The sequence below is a fragment of the Anomaloglossus baeobatrachus genome, chromosome 10 (genome assembly GCF_048569485.1).
Source record: "Anomaloglossus baeobatrachus isolate aAnoBae1 chromosome 10, aAnoBae1.hap1, whole genome shotgun sequence".
NCBI classification, from domain to species: domain Eukaryota; kingdom Metazoa; phylum Chordata; class Amphibia; order Anura; family Aromobatidae; genus Anomaloglossus; species Anomaloglossus baeobatrachus.
Genome location: NC_134362.1, coordinates 13,604,659 through 13,628,006, shown reverse-complemented (window position 1 = coordinate 13,628,006; position 23,348 = coordinate 13,604,659). Strand labels below are relative to the sequence as shown.

The 23,348-nt window shown below is 46.2% G+C and overlaps 1 protein-coding gene across 2 annotated transcripts in view; it reads left to right on the top strand.

Moving 5' to 3' along the window:
• The window catches only part of CREB3L1 (cAMP responsive element binding protein 3 like 1), a 94,468-nt gene that overhangs the window by 56,035 nt on the left and 15,085 nt on the right, over positions 1-23,348 (top strand). For both annotated transcript variants that reach the window (XM_075326639.1, XM_075326640.1), the window contains exons 2-8: positions 18,286-18,499; positions 19,800-19,948; positions 20,724-20,799; positions 21,100-21,257; positions 21,357-21,506; positions 22,958-23,016; positions 23,153-23,221. In XM_075326639.1, coding sequence (XP_075182754.1) covers positions 18,286-18,499; positions 19,800-19,948; positions 20,724-20,799; positions 21,100-21,257; positions 21,357-21,506; positions 22,958-23,016; positions 23,153-23,221 — 875 coding nt within the window. The remainder of the gene's footprint in view (positions 1-18,285; positions 18,500-19,799; positions 19,949-20,723; positions 20,800-21,099; positions 21,258-21,356; positions 21,507-22,957; positions 23,017-23,152; positions 23,222-23,348) is intronic.

Sequence of the window (23,348 nt, the reverse complement as noted above, 5' to 3'; positions counted from 1 at the left end):
CACCGACCGCTGCAGAGACACACCGACCGCTGCAGAGACACACCGACCGCTGCAGAGACACACCGACCGCTGCAGAGACACACCGACCGCTGCAGAGACACACCGACCGCTGCAGAGACACACCGACCGCTGCAGAGACACACCGACCGCTGCAGAGACACACCGACCGCTGCAGAGACACACCGACCGCTGCAGAGACACACCGACCGCTGCAGAGACACACCGACCGCTGCAGAGAAACACAGACCGCTGCAGAGAAACACCGACTGCTGCAGAGACACACCGACTGCTGCAGAGACACACCGACTGCTGCAGAGACACACCGACCGCTGCAGAGACACACCGACCGCTGCAGAGACACACCGACCGCTGCAGAGACACACCGACCGCTGCATGCATCCCTCACACTGCTGAGGTAAAGTGAAAGCTAGGCTCTGATTGGTTGCTGAGGTAAAGTAAAAGCTGGGTTCTGGTTGCTGAGGTAACTTGAAAGCTAGGCTCTGGTCGCTGAGGTAACTTGAAAGCTGAGCTCTGATTGGTTGCTGGGGTAAATTTAAAACTGGGCTCAGATTGGTTGCTGATAGAGTTGAGCGGATCGGTTATAATTCGGGTCCGGCGGATCCGGATCGGGTTGCCGCAGAAGTCCGGATCCGATCCGGAGTCCGCGTCCATGTAAATCAATTGGGAGGAGAGATTTTGCGGATCCGGGTCCGCTCAACACTAGTTGCTGAGGTAACTTGAAAGCTGACCTCTAATTGGTTGCTGAGGTAAAGTGAAAGCAGAGCTCTGATTGCCTGCTCTGGTAACATTAAAGCTGAGCTCTGATTGGTTGCTCTGGTAACATGAAAGCTTGGCTCTGATTGGTTGCTCTGGTAACATGAAAGCTGACTTCTGATTGGTTGCTCTGGTAACATATAAGCTGAGCTGTGATTGGTTGCTATGGGTGGCACAGGCAGTTTCACTGTACCACAGTCCTGCTGAATGAGGCCCGATAATCAAGAGAACCATTGGCCGTTTGCCAGTGGCCTTTGTCGGGGGCCGGTTGTCGGGGGCCGGTTGTCGGGGGCCGGTTGTCGGGGGCCGGTTGTCGGGGGCCGGTTGTCGGGGGCCACGCTGTGTTATCTGCGCTGGTCTACATTAGTCAGTATATTTTTTCTATATGGCTGATTCATTTTAGCTATTTCTTTATAGCGGTCGGAGCTATGCTTCTCTTGCAGACCTCCTGCCTCATGTGACACAGTCTGGCCATTGATAGGCGTTCTACCACAGTAATAAATGCTTCTGTGGAAAAGTTCACTGTCAGAACTGCATCATTTTCCTAATGCAGGCAACTAACGACAGAGGCTTCTCCAGCCGTGACTGAGCATGTGCGGACAGTTCCTGCAATCAGTGGGTTGTGTGTGCGGGGATCGGGAGCAGAGATAACCCTGTGTGAGCAGCGCTCGTAACACCACTGAGAGGATATCAGAGCGCTCATAACACTGCTGAGAAGCTATCAGAGCGCTCATAACACTGCTGAGAGGATATCAGAGCGCTCATAACACTGCTGAGAGGATATCAGAGCGCTCATAACACTGCTGAGAGGATATCAGAGCGCTCATAACACTGCTGAGAAGCTATCAGAGCGCTCATAACACTGCTGAGAGGATATCAGAGTGCTCATAACACTGCTGAGAGGATATCAGAGCGCTCATAACACTGCTAAGAGGATATCAGAGTGCTCATAACACTGCTAAGAGGATATCAGAGCGCTCATAACACTGCTAAGAGGATATCAGAGCGCTCATAACACTGCTGAGAGAATATCAGAGCGCATAACACTGCTGAGAGGATATCAGAGCGCTCATAACACTGCTGAGAGGATATCAGAGTGCTCATAACACTGCTAAGAGGATATCAGAGTGCTCTTAACACTGCTGAGAGAATATCAGAGCGCATAACACTGCTGAGAGGATATCAGAGTGCTCATAACACTGCTAAGAGGATATCAGAGTGCTCATAACACTGCTAAGAGGATATCAGAGTGCTCATAACACTGCTAAGAGGATATCAGAGTGCTCATAGCACTGTTGAGAGGATATCAGAGCGCTCATAACACTGCTGAGAGGATATCAGAGTGCTCATAACACTGCTAAGAGGATATCAGAGTGCTCATAACACTGCTGAGAAGCTATCAGAGCGCTCATAACACTGCTGAGAGGATATCAGAGTGCTCATAACACTGCTAAGAGGATATCAGAGTGCTCATAACACTGCTAAGAGGATATCAGAGTGCTCATAACACTGCTGAGAGGATATCAGAGTGCTCATAACACTGCTAAGAGGATATCAGAGTGCTCATAACACTGCTGAGAAGCTATCAGAGCGCTCATAACACTGCTGAGAGGATATCAGAGTGCTCTTAACACTGCTGAGAGAATATCAGAGCGCATAACACTGCTGAGAGGATATCAGAGCGCTCATAACACTGCTGAGAGGATATCAGAGTGCTCATAACACTGCTAAGAGGATATCAGAGTGCTCATAACACTGCTGAGAAGCTATCAGAGCGCTCATAACACTGCTAAGAGGATATCAGAGTGCTCTTAACACTGCTGAGAGAATATCAGAGCGCATAACACTGCTGAGAGGATATCAGAGCGCTCATAACACTGCTGAGAGGATATCAGAGTGCTCATAACACTGCTAAGAGGATATTCGAGTGCTCATAACACTGCTAAGAGGATATCAGAGTGCTCATAACACTGCTGAGAGGATATCAGAGTGCTCATAACACTGCTGAGAGGATATCAGAGCGCTCATAACACTGCTAAGAGGATATCAGAGTGCTCTTAACACTGCTGAGAGAATATCAGAGCGCATAACACTGCTGAGAGGATATCAGAGCGCTCATAACACTGCTGAGAGGATATCAGAGTGCTCATAACACTGCTAAGAGGATATCAGAGTGCTCTTAACACTGCTGAGAAGCTATCAGAGCGCTCATAACACTGCTGAGAGGATATCAGAGTGCTCTTAACACTGCTGAGAGAATATCAGAGCGCATAACACTGCTGAGAGGATATCAGAGTGCTCATAACACTGCTAAGAGGATATCAGAGTGCTCATAACACTGCTAAGAGGATATCAGAGTGCTCATAACACTGCTAAGAGGATATCAGAGTGCTCATAACACTGCTGAGAGGATATCAGAGCGCTCATAACACTGCTAAGAGGATATCAGAGTGCTCTTAACACTGCTGAGAGAATATCAGAGCGCATAACACTGCTGAGAGGATATCAGAGTGCTCATAACACTGCTGAGAGGATATCAGAGTGCTCATAACACTGCTAAGAGGATATCAGAGTGCTCATAACACTGCTGAGAAGCTATCAGAGCGCTCATAACACTGCTGAGAGGATATCAGAGCGCTCATAACACTGCTGAGAGGATATCAGAGTGCTCATAACACTGCTAAGAGGATATCAGAGTGCTCATAACACTGCTAAGAGGATATCAGAGTGCTCATAACACTGCTAAGAGGATATCAGAGTGCTCATAACACTGCTGAGAGGATATCAGAGTGCTCGACACTGCTGAGAGGATATCAGAGTGCTCATAACACTGCTGAGAAGCTATCAGAGCGCTCATAACACTGCTGAGAGGATATCAGAGTGCTCTTAACACTGCTGAGAGAATATCAGAGCGCATAACACTGCTGAGAGGATATCGGAGCGCTCATAGCACTGCTGAGAGGATATCAGAGCGCTCATAGCACTGCTGAGAGGATATCAGAGTGCTCATAGCACTGCTGAGAGGATATCAGAGTGCTCATAACACTGCTGAGACACTATCAGAGCGCTCATAACACTGCTGAGAGGATATTAGAGCGAGCGCTCATAACACTGCTGAGAGGGTATCAGAGCGATTATCAGAGGGGGCAGACGACAGTTTCCAATAAAGCAGCAGTCTGGGGGCACAGTACAGGCCAGCAGGCAGTCACAGAAGAAGCGCTCACTGTCCGTTCTCTGTGATAGTGCAGGCAGCTGCATAGGACGCCGCCGTCTGCCTGCTTCTTATGAGCGCTCTGATATCCTCCCAGCAGTATTATGAGCGCTCTGATATCTTCTCAGCAGTATTATGAGCGCTCTGATATCCTCAGCAGTATTATGAGTGCTCTGATATCTTCTCAGCAGTATTATGAGCACTCTGATCTCCTCTCAGCAGTATTATGAGTGCTCTGATCTCCTCTCAGCAGTATTATGAGCGCTCTGATATCCTCTCAGCAGTGTTATGAGCGCTCTGATATCCTCTCAGCAGTGTTATGAGCGCTCTGATATCCTCTCAGCAGTGTTATGAGATCTCTGATCTCCTCTCAGCAGTGTTATGAGTGCTCTGATATCCTCTCAGCAGTATTATGAGCACTCTAATATCCTCTCAGCAGTGTTATGAGCGCTCTGATATCCTCTCAGCAGTGTTATGAGCGCTCTGATATCCTCTCAGCAGTATTATGAGCACTCTGATATCCTCTCAGCAGTGTTATGAGCGCTCTGATATCCTCTCAGCAGTGTTATGAGCGCTCTGATATCCTCTCAGCAGTGTTATGAGCGCTCTGATATCCTCTCAGCAGTGTTATGAGCGCTCTGATATCCTCTCAGCAGTGTTATGAGATCTCTGATCTCCTCTCAGCAGTGTTATGAGTGCTCTGATATCCTCTCAGCAGTATTATGAGCACTCTGATATCCTCTCAGCAGTGTTATGAGCGCTCTGATATCCTCTCAGCAGTGTTATGAGCGCTCTGATATCCTCTCAGCAGTATTTTGAGCACTCTGATATCCTCTCAGCAGTGTTATGAGCGCTCTGATATCCTCTCAGCAGTGTTATGAGCGCTCTGATATCCTCTCAGCAGTGTTATGAGATCTCTGATCTCCTCTCAGCAGTGTTATGAGTGCTCTGATATCCTCTCAGCAGTATTATGAGCACTCTGATATCCTCTCAGCAGTGTTATGAGCGCTCTGATATCCTCTCAGCAGTGTTATGAGCGCTCTGATATCCTCTCAGCAGTGTTATGAGCGCTCTGATATCCTCTCAGCAGTGTTATGAGCGCTCTGATATCCTCTCAGCAGTGTTATGAGCGCTCTGATATCCTCTCAGCAGTATTATGAGCGCTCTGATCTCCTCTCAGCAGTGTTATGAGCGCTCTGATATCCTCTCAGCAGTATTATGAGCGCTCTGATCTCCTCTCAGCAGTGTTATGAGCTCTCTGATATCCTCTCAGCAGTATTATGAGCGCTCTGATATCCTCTCAGCAGTGTTATGAGCGCTCTGATATCCTCTCAGCAGTGTTATGAGCGCTCTGATATCCTCTCAGCAGTGTTATGAGCGCTCTGATATCCTCTCAGCAGTGTTATGAGCGCTCTGATATCCTCTCAGCAGTGTTATGAGCGCTCTGATATCCTCTCAGCAGTGTTATGAGCTCTCTGATATCCTCTCAGCAGTGTTATGAGCGCTCTGATATCCTCTCAGCAGTGTTATGAGCGCTCTGATATCCTCTCAGCAGTGTTATGAACGCTCTGATATCCTCTCAGCAGTGTTATGAACGCTCTGATATCCTCTCAGCAGTGTTATGAGCGCTCTGATCTCCTCTCAGCAGTATTATGAGCACTCTGATATCCTCTCAGCAGTGTTATGAACGCTCTGATCTCCTCTCAGCAGTGTTATGAGCGCTCTGATATCCTCTCAGCAGTGTTATGAACGCTCTGATCTCCTCTCAGCAGTGTTATGAGCGCTCTGATATCCTCTCAGCAGTGTTATGAACGCTCTGATCTCCTCTCAGCAGTGTTATGAGCTCTCTGATATCCTCTCAGCAGTATTATGAGCGCTCTGATATCCTCTCAGCAATGTTATGAGCGCTCTGATCTCTTCTCAGCAGTATTATGAGCGCTGCTCACATTATTTGTGCTCCCAGGCCTCTGCAGACAACCTAGTTATTACAGAAACTGTCTGCACATGCTCAGCCACAGCCGGAGAAGCCTCTATACAAATAACAGCCTGGAATAGGGGAAAAACATGAAGCAATTCTGAACATGAATTGTATTTGACAAGTTCTTTTTTATTTTTCCCCCCAAGATCTTTTTCACAGAAGCATTTCATATCATAGTAAAACTCCGGAAATAATATAATTCTGGTTAACAAGAACTAACGAAGAATGAATTGCAGATGTAACATCAGGTTCACAACTTTATAAACTCCATAAAAGTCTATACTATCGCCAAATAAATAAAAAAAAAATAAAAAAAAATGTGTGTGTGTATGTATATGTATATATATATATATATATATATGTATATATATATGTATATATATATATATATATATGTATATATATATATATCAATTTTATCTATCTATAGAGGAGATCTCATTTATATGTATAAATACACGTGTGGTCAATATAAAGGACTGGCACATGACTTATTTCTTCTAAAGACAATACTAAGGACCAGGAGCACTCACTGCGGGGGAAGAAAAGCGATTCCGGCAGCTGAATAGGAAAGGGTTCTTTACAGTTAGAGCAGTCAGACTGTGGAATGCCAACCACAAGAGGTAGTAATGGCAGATACTGTAACAGCTTTATATCAGGGCTGGATGATTTCCTCACTACACAACATTGTTGGTTATAAGTGACTTGGTGGAGGAAGGTTGAACTGGATGGACCTAGGTCTTTTTTCAACCTATGCAACTATATATAGATGAATATAGCTGGAAGCGGCTGTATAATGTATATGACTGCACCGAGTATAGGGGTAAATAGCTGAAAGCTGCTATAGAAAGTATATGGCTGTGCTCTTTATGGGATCCATAGCACGCTGCTGCTGTATGAAGTATATGACTGCACTGTGTATAGGGGTAAATAGCTGAAAGCTGCTATAGAAAGTATATGGCTGTGCTCTTCATGGGGTCTATAGCACGCAGCTGCTGTATGAAGTATATGACTGTATCTTGTATGGGGGTATATAGCTGGAAGCTGCTGTATAAGGTATATGACTGCACTGTGTATGGGGTTGTATTGTACAGTTCATATTTTGAAGGGGTGCCAACATTTATTATGATGTGTGTACAGTATCTCCTTACAATTTCTTCCACTTTGACGGCATTCACTCCTTGCAGGTGGCGGGGTCCTCAATAGGGTCTATGCCTCTTCACTGACAGGGTTAGTGATATGGTGGGGGAGGAGTTCTTATCTTTTCAAGTGACAACCCCTTTAAGAATCTTATAAAATGATAGAGGTGTTACATTGATGACTTGCTTTAATGCGAGGTCAGGATGTAGCTTCCGTCCCTTTTATCATTATTAGTAATGGTAACATCTGCAATTTGAAATTTGTTGTCAACATCAAAAATGAGGTGATTCAGTTTCTGGATCTATATTTGAGGGGATGCAGTGAAGAAAAAAATTAATGTCAATTTATTTTGAAAGCCATAATTTAGTGATACAGTCCTTGAAAAATGCAGGGCTTATTCTAAACATACTATTAAAAAGGACTTGTTGCTTACTAAAAAATAAGTGTTAAATATGTTGTAACAATCTGTCCGCTCCCCTGACTCTGACACTTTTTTCCATTTTGTGTTGCGTTGCTCCATTCCAGAGATATTCACATTTGTTGCTATTGAAGTGCAGTATGTGAAATCTCTGCTTGTATTTCAAGTGGGCCCATAGTCTTCTCTGGGGGCGTGCACTTTCACCCCTCCCTAACAGATGCTGCCAATCACAGCTCATCAGCCAGCTAATCTAGCACTCTCAGATGCTGCCGAGCTGTGATTGGCTGTGCTTTGGAGGGAGGGGTGAACGTGCACGCCCCTAGGGAATACTCTGAAGACACTCCCAATTGACGGCAAGCAGAGATTTCACATAGTCAAAACCAACAAATGTAAATATCTCTGCAATGGAGCGACGTAGAGCAAAACCGAGAAAAGTGTCAAAATCAGGGGAGCTCAGAGACTGATTAACTACATTTATTTTAGCATGTGGCGGGTCCTCTTTAACATACCAATAGGGGAATTTACTAGAATTAGAAGAGCCTGAAATCGTAATGAAGACTATGCATGAAATGTGGAGGAAGCGAAAAATGGGCTGAAAAAAGTGCTGCTGTTATGAATACGTTTTCCAGTTTGGGGCTCCCTCTTGTGGTCAGTGCTGGCGGTGCAGTTGATTTGTGGAATGAAAGCCACACACCTGTAGAGGACTGGCAATCAGGGTCAGATTGGGCTATATAACTGAGTAGTTTTCTCTTGTTACTTGCCGGTGCTCAATAGTCTCATTTGTGTTAAGGACATTCTGTAACCAGCCCTGCTTACTACTAGAACTCCTCTCAGAGAAGTGGTCCTTGTACCTCTGCTGTTTGTTGTCCACTTTTTTGTTGTTTTATTCTGCGTTGATACTAATGCTTGATTCCTATTTTGTCTGTGTGGAGTTCTTGGTGGAATTAGATCATTCCCTGCTAGGAGTGTCTGTATACTTAGCTCCATGATTCTTCAAGGTATTGTGTTTGTCATGCTTGGTATTAATTTAGTCCCTCATCTATATTAGTGTTTTTGGATCCCAGTAACATCAGAGTGCTGATAAAGTGGGGGAGAGGTTGTGTGACCTCAGGATATTTCCATATCAGAAGTGCTGGTATAAGGGTTTTTTACGGTTGGAGACAGTGCTCCTTCCTATCCTTTCATATAAAGATATTTTGGGCCTCACCTTTGCTGAATTCTGTCTTTTCTAGCTTTGTATTGTGTTGTTCTATATCACCAAAGCCTTTACATGTGGGGGGCTATCTATCTATCTTTGGGGACTGCTCTGAGGCAGTTTAGCTTTCTTATATCTTTATTTGTAAGAATATTTAGTTCTCCGGCTGTGTCGAGACGACTAGGTCATGGTAGGCTCGTCTCACGGCTACGTCTAGTTGTGTGTCAGGATTAGGTCTGTAGTCTGTTGCGTTTCCAGCCACTCTGCTACCATTTGGGATTCCACATTTTTTTGATCTTCCTCGGTCCCTGAATCATAACATGCTGCATTGTACTATTTTTCACAATATATTAGACTTACCACCTGTTGGCTGGGAGGCTCTATGCACTTTATAGATATTATATAATAAAGTGAAGTGGTGAGTGGATCTTTCTTCTTTTCTCTGTATATGGGGTGTAGTGAAGCCAGTGAAGTTGGGGTTAAATCCTAACTCTGGTGTTATGTGCCATAGAGGGGAAGGTTAAATCCTTGTCCTGCATGTATTGATTGTAAATCTACCTGAAATGTTTTGTATAGAACCAGGCATGTGCTCACCTGGAGGGGACGGCTGCAGAGCAGGGAGAGTTCTCTCTGTGAGGCGGCTGCAGGTGGCAGCTGGAGAGGGAAGGTCTGTCTGAATGAAGTCTCAGGGAGAATGTGTCACGGGGTGTGAGAGGATAACAGGGGACTGGGGCTCCTAGACTGGCCCTCAGGCTAGGGGGCCTTAGCTGTCCCTAATCCCATAGATACATTTAATAGTGACAATGTCTGAGCCTCCTTCCTTACCCTGCTCCTGACCAGCCCTGATCTTATAATCCCTTCCCCCAAACCCTGTGGAGGTCTGGGAGGAGTGATAAAGCCAACAGAAATACAGAAACAGGGGAAACCAAATCTCTATCTCATGGCACACACACACACAGAGGTATCAGACAAAAGAGCTTAAGAGGAAAACAAAACAACTTCACGCACAAAGTAGTACAATCACAAGCAGGACTGGGATAAAACAGCACGTAGACCGGTTTAGCAAAATCCTATAGTCGGCATGGGAAGACAGGCTCCTCCATCTTAAATAGGTGGGGAGGGACTGTGAAAGGTCTCCCACAGCATGTAATCCAAGAGGTAACCAGCAGGCTTGCAGGAATTAACTCCTGCAAGCCCGATTACTAATGAGCACACAGCTGGTCAACGCCCGAGCCTGCCTGTGTAACTCACACGCACCAAAGGAGGCATAGTGTGGAGTGTCAGATTCTGCAATGTGAACAGCGTCAGGTGCTGCCATGACACTCAGTGTGTTTAGAGCCAAACACTGGTGGCAGAGTGATTCTCTGAGAAGGAGCTGCATGTGGCAGCTGAGACAGAGACTGCAGGCGTCGGCTGAGGAGGTGAAGCAGCCTGCTGCTGACCAAAGGATAGAAGTCAGTTTTATGATGGACCGTCGGATCTGAGTCTGAACAGTCTTGGAGCTGGGAGGAAACCAGCAAATGTGGAGCATATTGGGCCTCGGTGTGGAGCCTGATCTGCTGATTGAGAGAAGCCCTGACACCGGTGATCCTGACGTGAGAGTCGGACATTCATCTGCTGGACTTTTATCTGCATGGCTGCGGCTGCTCTGTGAATCCGTATATTCTTTATGGACTGTTTTGTTTATTTTCTTCCTTTTTGCTAAGAGAACGTTGTTTATTTATGTTTGATGAAGGTTTATGCATTTTAATAACAACTTTGTGCCTGTGTCTTCCTCAAGCGCTGCCATAGTGAGTGCACCCCTACAGGGGATATAAAGCCAGAAGCTGCTGTATAAGATTCTAGCTGTAATACATGGCGTTGCCCGTGATAGTAACTGTCTCTCTCCCAGTCTCTGTGTCCCTCTCTCTGTCTGTCTCTCTATCTCTATATCTGTCTCTTTCCCTATCTGTTTGTTTGTCTCTTTCCCTGTCTGTCTCTTTATCTCTTTCCCTGTCTGTCTCTTTCCCTGTCTGTGTCTATAGTTTCTTTCCCTGTCTGTCTCTTTCCATCTGTCTCTTTCCCTGTCTTTTTGGCTGACTGTCTCTTTGTCTGTCTGTGTCTGTCAGTCACTGTGTCTGTCTATCTGTCTGTCTCTTTCCCTGTCTGCATCATGACACGCCAATATTCTTCTGAAGTACTGGCTGCACTGTGGCTTCCAGCTCCATTGACTTTAATGGAAGCCGTTTTTTTGGCGAATAACTGTAAAGCGCGGGGTTAATATTTCCCCTCAAAACATAGTCTATGACGTTCCCTGAGTCAAATGGGGTGTCTGTGCAAAATTTCGGGATTTGACATGCGAATGTGCGGATTCCTTTAGCGGACATACACACATACATATATACATACATACATACATACATACATACATACATACACTCAGATTTATAAATTAGATATGGTAATATTGTAGTCACCGAGCCAATTGGTTATCACTTTTGACTTGTGACATGGTCTCCATCGTGCTGGAAAAAGCATCTTCAGCACAATGCTCCTGGATGATGGGAGAAGTCAGTCTTGGAGGAGGTTTAGATCTAATACTTTATTCCTGGCCATTGTCACGATTCCTCTGTGCAGAGCATCTTGCAGACTAGAAGATGCTCTGCTGCGTTTTCCTGAATTACATTCCTGACAGTTACACGATTCCTCTGTGCAGAGCATCTTGCCTTTGGAGATGCTCTGCTGCGCCTTCCATGTTGGTGCTGATTACTCTGGTGTTCCTCCGTACTGGTAATTGTTCATGCTTCTTTACTGAGCATGCTCGCTCAGAACTTTGCCAGTTGTATTTTCTGGTTCTGCTGTTGTGCTGTTGCCTCTGCTAGTGTTCTAATCTTTATGTTCTAACCCCGGATTGTTTTTTGATTTTTTTCTGCTCGTAAGTAGTGACTGCATCATAGCCATGTTCATAAAGCACCACTCCAGTGTTTGTTTATTTTTATATACTCACTGAAATGGTGCTTTAAATATAAGTCCCCTAACCTCTGAATTATAGTCACCTCATCTTCTATCATTGCCACTCAGGTTGGTCTCCTGCGATTTGTGACCTGCCGGCATCTCCAGCGCCGGAGGTCACAACTCAATACAACTCTATGAGAGCCTTGTTCTGGCTCTCCTAGACTGACATTGAGCACTTGTGATGTAACTTCTGGCCATTCAGAACTTATGTCGCACAAGACGGCATTGTGTGACCTGAGTGGTGCCGGAAAAGGATGAAAACGCCAGATGGTAGGTATAACAGGGAGCAAGAGACTTAAGCGGGCTTTACACGCTACAATATATCTAACGATGTGTCGGCGGGGTCACGTCGTAAGTGACGCACATCCGGCATCGTTAGTGATATTGTAGTGTGTGAAACCTAAGTGTGATTGCGATTGAACGAAAAACCGTTGATCGCACGCACGTCGTTCAATTACTAAAAATTGTACGTCCGGTTGTTCAATGTTCCCGAGGCAGCACACATCGCAGTGTGTGACACCCCGGGAACGATGAACAGATCTTACCTGCGTCCCGCCTGCAATGCGGAAGGAAGGAGGTGGGCGGGATGTTTACGTCCCGCTCATCGCCGCCCCTCCGCTTCTATTGGCCGGCTGCCGCGTGACGTCGCTGTGACGCCGAACGTCCCTACCACTACAGGAAGTGGTTGTTCGCCGCCCACAGCGAGGTCGTATGGACGGGTAAGTACGTGTGACGGGAAATAATCGTTTGTGCGACACGGGCAACAAATTGAACGTGCCGCACATACGATGGGGGCGGGTGCGATCGCATACGAGATCGCATGTGTAATTGTAACGTGTAAAGCAGGCTTTAGTTTTAAAGTACCACTTCAGTACTTAAAGAACACAATCACTGGAGTGAAGATTTAAGAAAAATTGTAAGTACCCCTACACATTGAGTGAGCCACTTCCACGGAACAGAAGCCACCACATATGAATGGTATCAGGAGGTTTTATTGTTGGCAGACACTAGACTAATGATAGCGCTCACTATTTTGTCTCCATACACCATATAGTGCAGAGGTTATAAGGGGTGTGGGGTCCGACTGTCAGTGCTCAGACCATACGCCGCACACTGCAGAAATTACAGGGGTGTGGGGTCCGCCTGTTAGTGCTCAGATCATACACCGTACACTGCAGAAGTTACAGGTATACGGAGGTCCGCTGCTCAGATCATACACCGCACACTGCAGTACATTGCTCTGCATGGCTGTTGCCCCAGAAGGAAGCCTCTTCTAAAGAAGATGCATAATAAAGCTGCAAACAGTTTGCTGAAAACAAGCAGAGTAAGGACATGGATTAATGGAAACATATCTGGTTTAATGAGACCAAGATAAACTTATTTGGGTTAGATGGTGTCAGCGTATGTGGCGGCTCCAGGTGATGACAAAGACAAGTGTGTCCTGCCTACAGTCGGGCATGGTGGTGGAGTGTCATGGTTTGGGACTGCAAATAATGGTGGCCACACAAAATATTCACACCAAGGGTACAATTTGGCCATTTTCACTTAGGGGTGTACAGACTTTTGTTGTCAACGGTTTACACATTAATGGCTGTGTGTTTAGTTATTTAGAGGGAACCAAATTTACAGTTACACAAGCGGCACACTGACACTATCGATTGTATCACAGGGTCAGATCTTCAGTGTCGTCTCATGAAAAGAAGTAATAAAATATTTACAAAAATGTCAGGGGTGTACTCACTTTTGTGATGTACTGTATGTTCTGTTTTGAAACATATTTATAAAACATTTCCAGATCATCACATTCTTTTCTTCTTAACATTTTACACGGTGGGATGACTTTTTTTGGACTGAGGTTGTAGATAAGTGAACAAATGAAATGTGTAGAAAGACGTCTGAATCACTTAACTAAGGAACGAGGAACTTACATTTCCAAAAAATGTGATTTTATTTGGTCCCCAGCTACACTATGTCCCTTCTGACTTGTACACGGGTCATCACCGGATCCGGTACTCTGTGTACACGGGCTTGGGATAAATGACATTTTTCTGGATAGATATGAGGCTGATCAGTCCATGGAGGCGTATGTACCGCACATGTTTTATCAGCCATTCTTCCCGTGTCCCTGGTTCTTATTAAATTCCCGGACAATGTTACTTTTCCATCTGTTTCACAGATTCTTAATTTTTGTGCCTATGTCAAACCGAGATACAGCTGTGTGGTCCCCGATTCTGAAACTTGGAGAAAGTCTCCGCCATGGACTGCCCTATTTGTTATATAGGAAACCATGGTGGCCTTCTTCTCACCAGCGCAGATCCTTTCGTCTTTTCTTCCTCCTCTAAATATAAGATGTGGGCCCTAACAAGTTGCATTAGGGTCCCTCCTCTTTCTAAATTGGTGGGTCACCCCATCTTACATGCCCACCAAATAGAGTAGAAAGTGAATGTGATAGGGTTCAGTCGCCCTGACCATTTGTTGGTATGGTCATCTTGATGGCCACCTTGCTTCTTTTAGAGGTCTTTTATAGGGTTCAGTCGCCATGACCATTTGTTGGTATGGTCACCTTGATGGCCACCTTGCTTCTTTTAGAGGTCTTTTATAGGGTTCAGTCGTCCTGACCATTTGTTGGTATGGTCACCTTGACGGCCACCTTGCTTCTTTTAGAGGTCTTTTATAGGGTTCAGTCGCCATGACCATTTGTTGGTATGGTCACCTTGACGGCCACCTTGCTTCTTTTAGAGGTCTTTTATAGGGTTTAGTCGTCCTGACCATTTGTTGGTATGGTCATCTTGACGGCCACCTTAATTCTTTTAGAGGTCTTTTGATGTTCTACCCGCAGCCGCTTTGGGCTTCATTTCTCTAAATCCTGACTGTTCAGCTGGTTTCCCCATCACACAAGTGATATTTAGCTGCACTTTTTTTTTTTTTACTGTCGCCTATTATGTACAAAATGTGTTTTTTCCTGGAAGACTTATTAAATAGGACTTGGCTCTTTCGCACCTCTGGAAAAATAGTCTGCAGACGCCCTTGTCTCTAGTCGCTGCCTGGCTTTGTGCAGGGTGGCAGAGGACTGGTGTTTTTTACATTTTCCCCAGAGCCGCTCTATATTTAACTGTTCCTGTATGTATGATATTACTGGTTTCCTGTCCATATGGAGCCGTCCTGCCCGGCTCCAGATGGATCATCAGGTGTGTGCAGCCATCTGGGCGCAGGGTGCATGTGTGCCGTCATATGTGACCATTCTGCTATAATATTACCGTGTATGTGCTCATTATCATCTGCCCCCGTGTATAATATTATGTAAGTACCTGTATATACGATGTGTGTAATATGCCGGGTCTGATCTATAATTGGACTGATTTAGAAATAGGCGATCATGCTGCACCCAGGCAAACTGACGGAGCTGCAGCCAAACATATTGCAACCTAAAGAGGCAATCTAGTGATACCTGGCTGGAACTGTAATATCTCAATTTCACCAGCTCAGGGTCATAGAATGGATTCCTGGGAGGTGACACTCTATATGAGATCCATACGCTTGTTAACCAATTTTTTTTAAGTTAGTGTCTTGTATTGTGCATTTTTCCCCAGTTTACCCCTTTTCAGCTGTCTCTGAGCTGGTGGGTGGAGACAAGCTGCTATGATGTCTCCTATACACAGCGCACTCAGAGATAAGGGATTCTAGCTCTTCCTGCTGTTCAGAAGCAGCAGTTGCATGGAGGACATTACCCTGCAGTACTGAGCAGTGAATAGGCAGCGCTCCCTCCCTGAGGAAGCCGAACTTGAGCACGGGCTCAAAGAGGCGAAACGTACGTTGGTGGGGTATGGGGGAGCCTTTTTTCTGCATATTGAGGACTATGCACTGGCCACTTTAGATGTACTGGCCACTTTACTTTGTACATACTTTTCTATTTAAGTGATTTGACCAGATCTTACTTATGTATTGGGGGTGTCTGAGCGGGCTATTTATATGTATTTATGCACATGCACTTTATATGTATTGTCCCTGTAATATTTGCTCTGACATTTCCCCTGTATGTTTTATTCATGTAATTGGTCATCTCCAAACACCATCCATTTGGCGGTCCTGTTTATGTCTTCTCACATCCCTCTGTGTTTTTATCTTCTTTTTTTGCTGGTTGCACATTTATGATTGTAATAATAAAATTATATTCACTTTTTGGCACCTTTTGACTCTTGTTCTCTTGCTTATATATGTTAGTTTGAGTCTGTGCAATGGTCTCATTGACCAATCTGGGCTAGATTTTGCCCAGCATGATTTTTCATACTGCTGTAAGGGGGTTCCTATATTTAACAGTACTGAGCAGTGTAGCTGTGAATCAAGCACTGGCATTAGATAAAATAATACTGAGAAGGCAGCAGCATGGAGGACATTATAGAGCAGTACTAAGCAATGTAGCTGTGAATCAAGCACTGGCATTAGATAAAATAATACTGAGAAGGCAGCAGCATGGAGGACATTATAGAGCAGTACTAAGCAATGTAGCTGTGAATAAAGCACTGAAGTTAGATGAATGAATACTGAGAAAGCAGCAGCATGGAGGACATAGAGCAGTACTGAGCAGTGTAGCTGTAAGTCAAACACTGGCATTAGATAAAATTATACTGAGAAAGCAGCAGCATGGAGGACATAGAGCAGTACTGAGCAGTGTAGCTGTGAATCTAGCTCTAGAATGAGATGCAAATCTATTAGAAAGCAGCAGCATTGAGGACATTCTAGAGCAGTGCTGAGCAGAATAGCTGTGAATCCAACACTAAGGTGAGATAAGACACTTACAAGAAAGCAGCACACTGTTACGAACCGGCGCCGCCATAGCCGCAAGCAGCCTGCTGCGGTTCCTGTTGCGCCCAGGCGCCGGCTGCCGTTCTTGGCCGTGCCTCGGGTCGTCCAGTTGGCTGTTCCTTCCACCACGCCTAAGTGTGGAGGGGCGGCTAGTGCGCATGCGTGCGCCGATTTACCCCAGCCAGAGTTTAAGCCCGGTGTTTTGCCTAGTGAGCATGCTCAGCCTGATTGTGTTATGTCTGAGACTAAGTCCTCAGTTCAGGCTACTGAGCATGCTCCCACAATTAACTCTAACAGCCTCTTTGCACAGGTACTTGGACTTCGTGCTGTGTCTAAGTTCTGGGATGTGCCTACTGAGCATGCTCAAACTGATAGTCTGCTTTCTAAGCCTGTGGCTCAGTCCTAATGTTACGGGGGGCTGTCTGATAATAACTTAAAGGAGTATCAGACAGTCAGGGTCCACCGTGCAAAGACTCTGCTGCAGACTATGGCAGAGTGCAATACCTCTGTTAACTCACAGAAGGATATAATAAGAAAGTAAAGCAATTCCTCCCTTACTTGGAGGGTGTGTGGAATGATCTCTGTTAATAATCACAGAGACAAAGGCAATGTGTGCGAAATGGCACCTACCTAGGTCCGCTCTTCTAGTGGTGCAAAAGAGACGAACAGCAGCGTAAGCCGCACAAAGCTCCTACCTCTGTTCGCTCCCCTAGTGTGCGAGGATACGAACAACTGTCAGACGCAGTATAAGGAACGTTACCCTAGCGGCAACGTCCACCTACGAGTCGAATCACAAGGCCCAGCCAGACCATGTGCCTCAGGCACCTGCCTATGTCCGCTCCCCTAAGAGGTAAGGATACGGACAGCAGCCGAAGCTGTAAGGTATAAGAACGCTACCCTGCCGGTAGCGCTCACCTTGCATAGACAGAGGAATGCCTAGAGGAACGTGCACAGGGCGTCTACCCTCATGCATGAACCAAGAGGACTGAGCGCCATGCGGCGTGTGTCAGGGTCTTATATAGACTCTGTGCCTCATCCAAGATGGAGGACACCAGAGCCAATCGGTTGCCAGAACGACAAGAGTGACGTCATGCTGGCCTATCACCGAGCAAGGCGTCACAAGCACATGACCAGCGACCAATCGGCATAGAAGGTGTCAGAGACATGTGACCTCGTGTCAGCGATGATGTCACCCGCACATGTGCAATGGCTCCAAGATAGGACTTAGTCTCCAGCGCTCGCACATGTGCAGTAGCAAGAAATCTGGACTTAGTCTCCAGCGCTCGCACATGTGCAGTAGCAAGAAATCTGGACTTAGTCTCCAGCGCTCGCACATGTGCAGTAGCAAGAAATCTGGACTTAGTCTCCAGCGCTCGCACATGTGCAGTAGCAAGAAATCTGGACATAGTCTCCAGTGCTCGCAGCAACCGTAACACACTCCCTGTGTGTGCGACTCTTACTATTCCCTGTCCATAGACTTCAATAGGCAGCTGTGATCTGGTCCCTCAGTGAGCTGATATCCCATCTTCCTTTGACCAAGTTGACATTTAGCAGTGCTTCAGAGCGAATGATCAATTCAGTAGGTGGAGGGAGGGGGAAGAAGTGGCTCATAAGTGGAGAGAAAAGTAGATTTCTCTGATAGGATACTTTTGAATCCTTGCTGAATTGTCCATAGTAATGGAGTCATTTAAAGTCATATGACCTATCATCCGATCACCTACGACCTAGAGACATGAGCCGCGTTCTGATTATCACTTATTTTGCCCCCACAGCATTTCTCAGAAGCTCTTGATGAATTCTCCAATGACCTGTTTAATAGTTTCTTCGATGATCCTCCTCTCCTGGATCGAGATTCCTTACTGGATATGGAGGTTGAAAGTCCTACTCCACCCATACAGGTCGAGCACAGCTACTCACTGAGCGAGGACTCTGCTCCACAAAGCCCAGCCCTGACCATCAAAGAAGAAGATGAAGACAGTCCAAGCGGTAGGACAACCTTATAAAATCCAGATTTTATTTATTTTCTTATTATTGCCAAGTTTAAAGTGATTAGAGGGCCCGACCACGGAGACAGCCACCAATTATCAGATTGAGCTGCAGTGCCAAGTGTGGCCTCTTGTACGGATGAGGCAAAGTGTCAGGGGCATCAGGGGTCATCTTCATTCTGCTAATCAATGGGGGTCCTGGAGGTTGAAAACTAAGAAGTGCAGTATTGGCTTTTGACCTCATCCTGGTGGTGGCCTCAACTCATTAGATGTGGTCTTGGCTTTTGACCTTTTGCTGGTGGTGGCCTCATCTCATTACAGTAGATGGTCTTTGCTTTTGAACTTGTCCTGGTGGTGGCCTCAAATCATTAGATGGTCTTGGTTTTTTACCTTGTCCTGGTGGTGACCTTAACTCATTAGATGGTTTTGGCTTCTGACCTTATGCTGGTGGTGGCATCAACTCATTAGATGGTCTTGGCTTTTGACCTGGCCCTGGTGGTGGCCTCAAATCATTAGATGGTCTTGGTTTTTACCTTGTCCTGCTGGTGGCCTCAACTCATTAGATGGTCTTGGATTTTGACCTTGTCGTGGTGGTGTCCTAAACTCATTAGATGGTCTTGGCTTTTCATCTGGTCCTAGTGGTGGCCTCAAATCATTAGATGGTCTTGGCTTTTCACCTTGTCCTGGTGTTGGCCTCAACTCATTAGATGGTCTTGTCTTTTGATCTTGTCCTGGTGGTGGCGTCAACTCATTAAATGGTCTTGGCTTTTGACCGTGTCTTGGTGGTGGCCTCAACTCATTAGATGGTCTTGGCTTTTGACCTTTTGTTTTGGTGGTGGCCTCAACTCATTAGATGGTCTTGGCTTTTGACCTGGTGGCCTCAACTCATTAGATGGTCTTTGCTTTTGACCTGGTCCTGGTGGTGGCCTCAACTCATTAGAAGGATAGCCAGTGCCTCCAGAATCAGTTGTTTCAAACCAACAATAATATATATGACCACTTTGAAGAAATAACAGAGCAAAATCTGTTGTTGGGAGACTAATTGGACAGTAATACTTCCAAAACCAGCTATATATATTCCTAAATAATACCACCATACAGAACCACCTAAAAAGGGGCCACATAACGCTGCCTTTGTGTATACAGGTAATTCCATGCAATGCAATAAGTGCTGAACTCTGATTAATGGTGGAAGTCCAGAGTAATGGTGGAACTAGGAGACACTATTTTGTCTTTTTCATATATCGGGCTAGGAACCATAATCAGTAGTAAGAGTTTGATTAATTATGTTTAATTTGCAGAACCGGTGAGCGCCGTCTGGGCCTTGGAGCATGAACTCTGCTCTCTACTGGTGAAGCAGGAACAGAATCTCATTGCACAAGTGGAGCCCGTACATCCGAATATGTCCCTGGAGCAATGCTCTGGTCCGGTGGTACTACACAATGAAGAGGTATGTATGACAAGGGTTATCAGAAGCACCATTGTAGCAGTATAGTACCCAGTGGTGGCCTCTGAGGTCCATGTGAAGGTAGAGGTGGCTCTTACACCATTGATTGTATGGTCAGGGCCAGCTGGATTTTGGCCACTCTTTACCACACGCTCCTCGTCTGAGTGCTCCACTATACCTGTACCTTCGGCTTTACTGCACTGTTCGATTATTTATATTTGCCCCCTGATTAATCGCCATGACATGATGACTATTGTTGGCCAACTTTGCTCTGGGTCTGAATGGTTCTCAAGTCCCAGTGGTGCACCAAAATGCTTAAAAAATATTTAATCTATAGTCACCCACACAGTCAGGAGTTATTTTAGGGGGTAAATCATACTTACAAACTCTCCTGAAAAGTCTTGGATGCTCCTGGAGAAGAAAGGTAAGCCCTACAGGACTCTCGGAAGAGTCGGAAAATGTAGTGGGCCCTGCCCAGACTGTGCCGTGATCAGCATGGAGACCTTCTCATGGTAACGTTTAGGCTGGTGGCACCCAAACTGCTCGGCAGAACGGACACTTTAATCCCTATTATGAAATGGAGCCTCATTCATTCCCTTTGGAGCTGCCAGAAAAATCCAAGGGCAGCGGTCAGCGAAAGTACGGAGTGGCTGGCGGATGTGGATAAGGGTGCCCTCTTCTGCCGATCGGCGCAGGTCCCAGCAGTTAGACCCCACCGATCTATAACTTGTCACCTGTCAGTTAACCATTTTAATACGTAATGTTTTATATTTTGCAGAATATTTCCCGAAATTCAATATCGCACATAAAAGTAGAGCCAGGAATCCCAAACCATCTGCTAAATGTAACGTCAGGTAAGTGACCGCGTACCTGGAGGGTAAATGTACCTATAGCGGAGATTTACTTACCCCTCTTATAGGGTGTACCGGGGGTCCTGAGATCTCCAGGACTAAATTGGTGGGAAACTAAGTAGCGTGACCTCTGATGGCAGCCATAGACTCCTTCATAACGATACCCATCTCTTGGGATATTGGGCCAGCCGAGCTTTTCTTCAGGACATTTTATGTATTTTTGGGATTGCTGTTCATGAGCAGTAACTCGCGGCACCCGAAGATCACAGGACGGCGGCTTTATCTTCTCTCTTTCTGCTCCAGATGTTTTGGGGGTCATGCCCCTCACTCCCCCCAGCAGTCACAGCAGTGACAGTGATGGTTCTCAGAGTCCCCGCTCTCTGCCGCCCCCCAGTCCAGCCCGTCCAGCAGCGCGGTCATCTCATGCCATCTCCTCCTCGCCGCTCCTCACCGCTCCTCATGTAAGTACCCCACGAGGAGGTCTTCTCCTCCCGTCCGTTCACAGATCTATGACGTATTTTATCAGATTCTGATATTTTTGCTTTTTTTTGGGCACATAGAAACTCCAGGGCACGTCAGGACCGCTCATGCTGACGGAAGAGGAACGACGCACATTAGTGGCTGAGGGGTACCCCATTCCTACTAAGCTGCCCCTCACAAAAACAGAAGAGAAAGCCCTGAAGAGAGTGCGTCGGAAGATCAAGAACAAGGTGAGACCTCATGAGGATCAAGTGCCCAAATATAAATGTAACTATATCTGTCAGGCACCTCCATGGGTCACCAGCCCGTGGGCAGAATGCCAAAGGTATGAGAATACATTGGAGCCAAGGCTAAAGGGTTTGTACAAACAAAGTTGCTTTCTTCCAGGACAGCGCCCCTCCAGGTCACAGTTCATGTGTGGTACTGTAGACAAACCCTATCCATTTCACTCTTGATCTGTAATACCGGACACAACCTCTGGACAGGTTATTTGTAGAAGGAAGCAGCCATGTTTTTCCAATCCTATACATCCGTTTTACCTTGAGCCGCTCCACTTGCCCATTCTCATGCTTTGTGGCCCCTCTCCCTTTCATGCTTTGCAAATAAGGGGCAGAAGTGCGGATTGTGCAGCCCCTTCTCTGATTAGGCTGCTTTCACACTACGTTTTTTTAGCATGCGTCATGAACGTTTTTTTGCTGCAAAACCGGATCCTGTTTTTGCAAAGAAAAATGCATGCAAATGCATGTGTTATTTTGCAGGATCCTGTCACTTTAAGTTTATGGGCGGGCATTGGAGTCATGTGATCGGGAGTGAGGGGACCTGAACATGAAAGACTGGGAGCCGACATCTGACAGCTGCGGAGGCTCATAACCAAGGTAAACATCGGGTAACTTGCTTGGATACCCGATATTTACATTGGTTACGAGCGTCTGCAGCTGCTAGGAGCCGGCTCACTGCACACGTAACCAAGGTAAACATCGGGTAACTTGCTTGGATACCCGATATTTACATTGGTTACGAGCGTCTGCAGCTGCTAGGAGCAGGGCTGCCTGCTCCCTGCACACGTAACCAAGATAAACATCGGGTAACTAAGCCCGTGGTTACCCGATATTTACCTTGGTTACGAGTGTCCGCAGCTCTCAGGCAGGGGAGAGAGAGGGAGGGGGAGAGAGGGACTGATCACGCGAGGCTGGTTTCTGGGCAAGCAGGATCCTGTCTATCAGCATGCCAGCGTTCACGTGCGTTTGCGTGCAGTATAGTCAGGATCCAGCAATTTGCAGTATTTGGACGCAGCTCAAAAACGCTACTTGTAGCGTTTTTGAAAAAAGTTAAAAAACTGCAAGTTGCTGGATCCTCACTATAACGCACGCAAACGCATGTTGACGCGAGTCCATTGCAAATGCATTGAAATGAAAACGCATTTGCACTGGATCCGTTTTTGCGTTAAAAAAACGTTCATGACGGATGTTAAAAAAACGCAGTGTGAAAGCCGCCTAACTAACAATGTGAATGCAGGTACAAAGCCCCCATGGGGTAGAGGGAGGGGATCTGTGCTGCGGTCCCGCACAGGGGGTCGCCATTCTGTTGGGAACCATAGAGGCGACCACCGCAGACTTTATATATTCTGCCCTTGGTGTAAAATATAGATTGTCACCGGATATCGCATTTTTATTTTCTTTAGATCTCAGCACAGGAGAGTCGGAGGAAGAAAAAGGAGTATGTGGAGTGCCTCGAAAAGAAGTGAGTCCTGTAGTGTGTGCGGAGCCCTCGCCGCGGTCCCAGGGCGCAGGACGCGGGTGTAATGTTTTCAGTGTCACCGCATACCACTCCACCTGCGTACTCCATTGTGTATTATGTCGGAGCTTCTCTCTTGCAGGGTGGAATCGTTCACATCGCAGAACAGCGAGCTGTGGAAAAAGGTGGAGACTTTGGAGAACGCCAATAGGTGAGACATACGACCAGGTGCCCGGTGAAAAGTGGAAACTCTATGATGAAGGACTTAATCCTTTTTCCATAATATCGGAGCTGCGTCACGGCAGCGCAGAAGCTCCAACCTGGAAGCATAATACAGG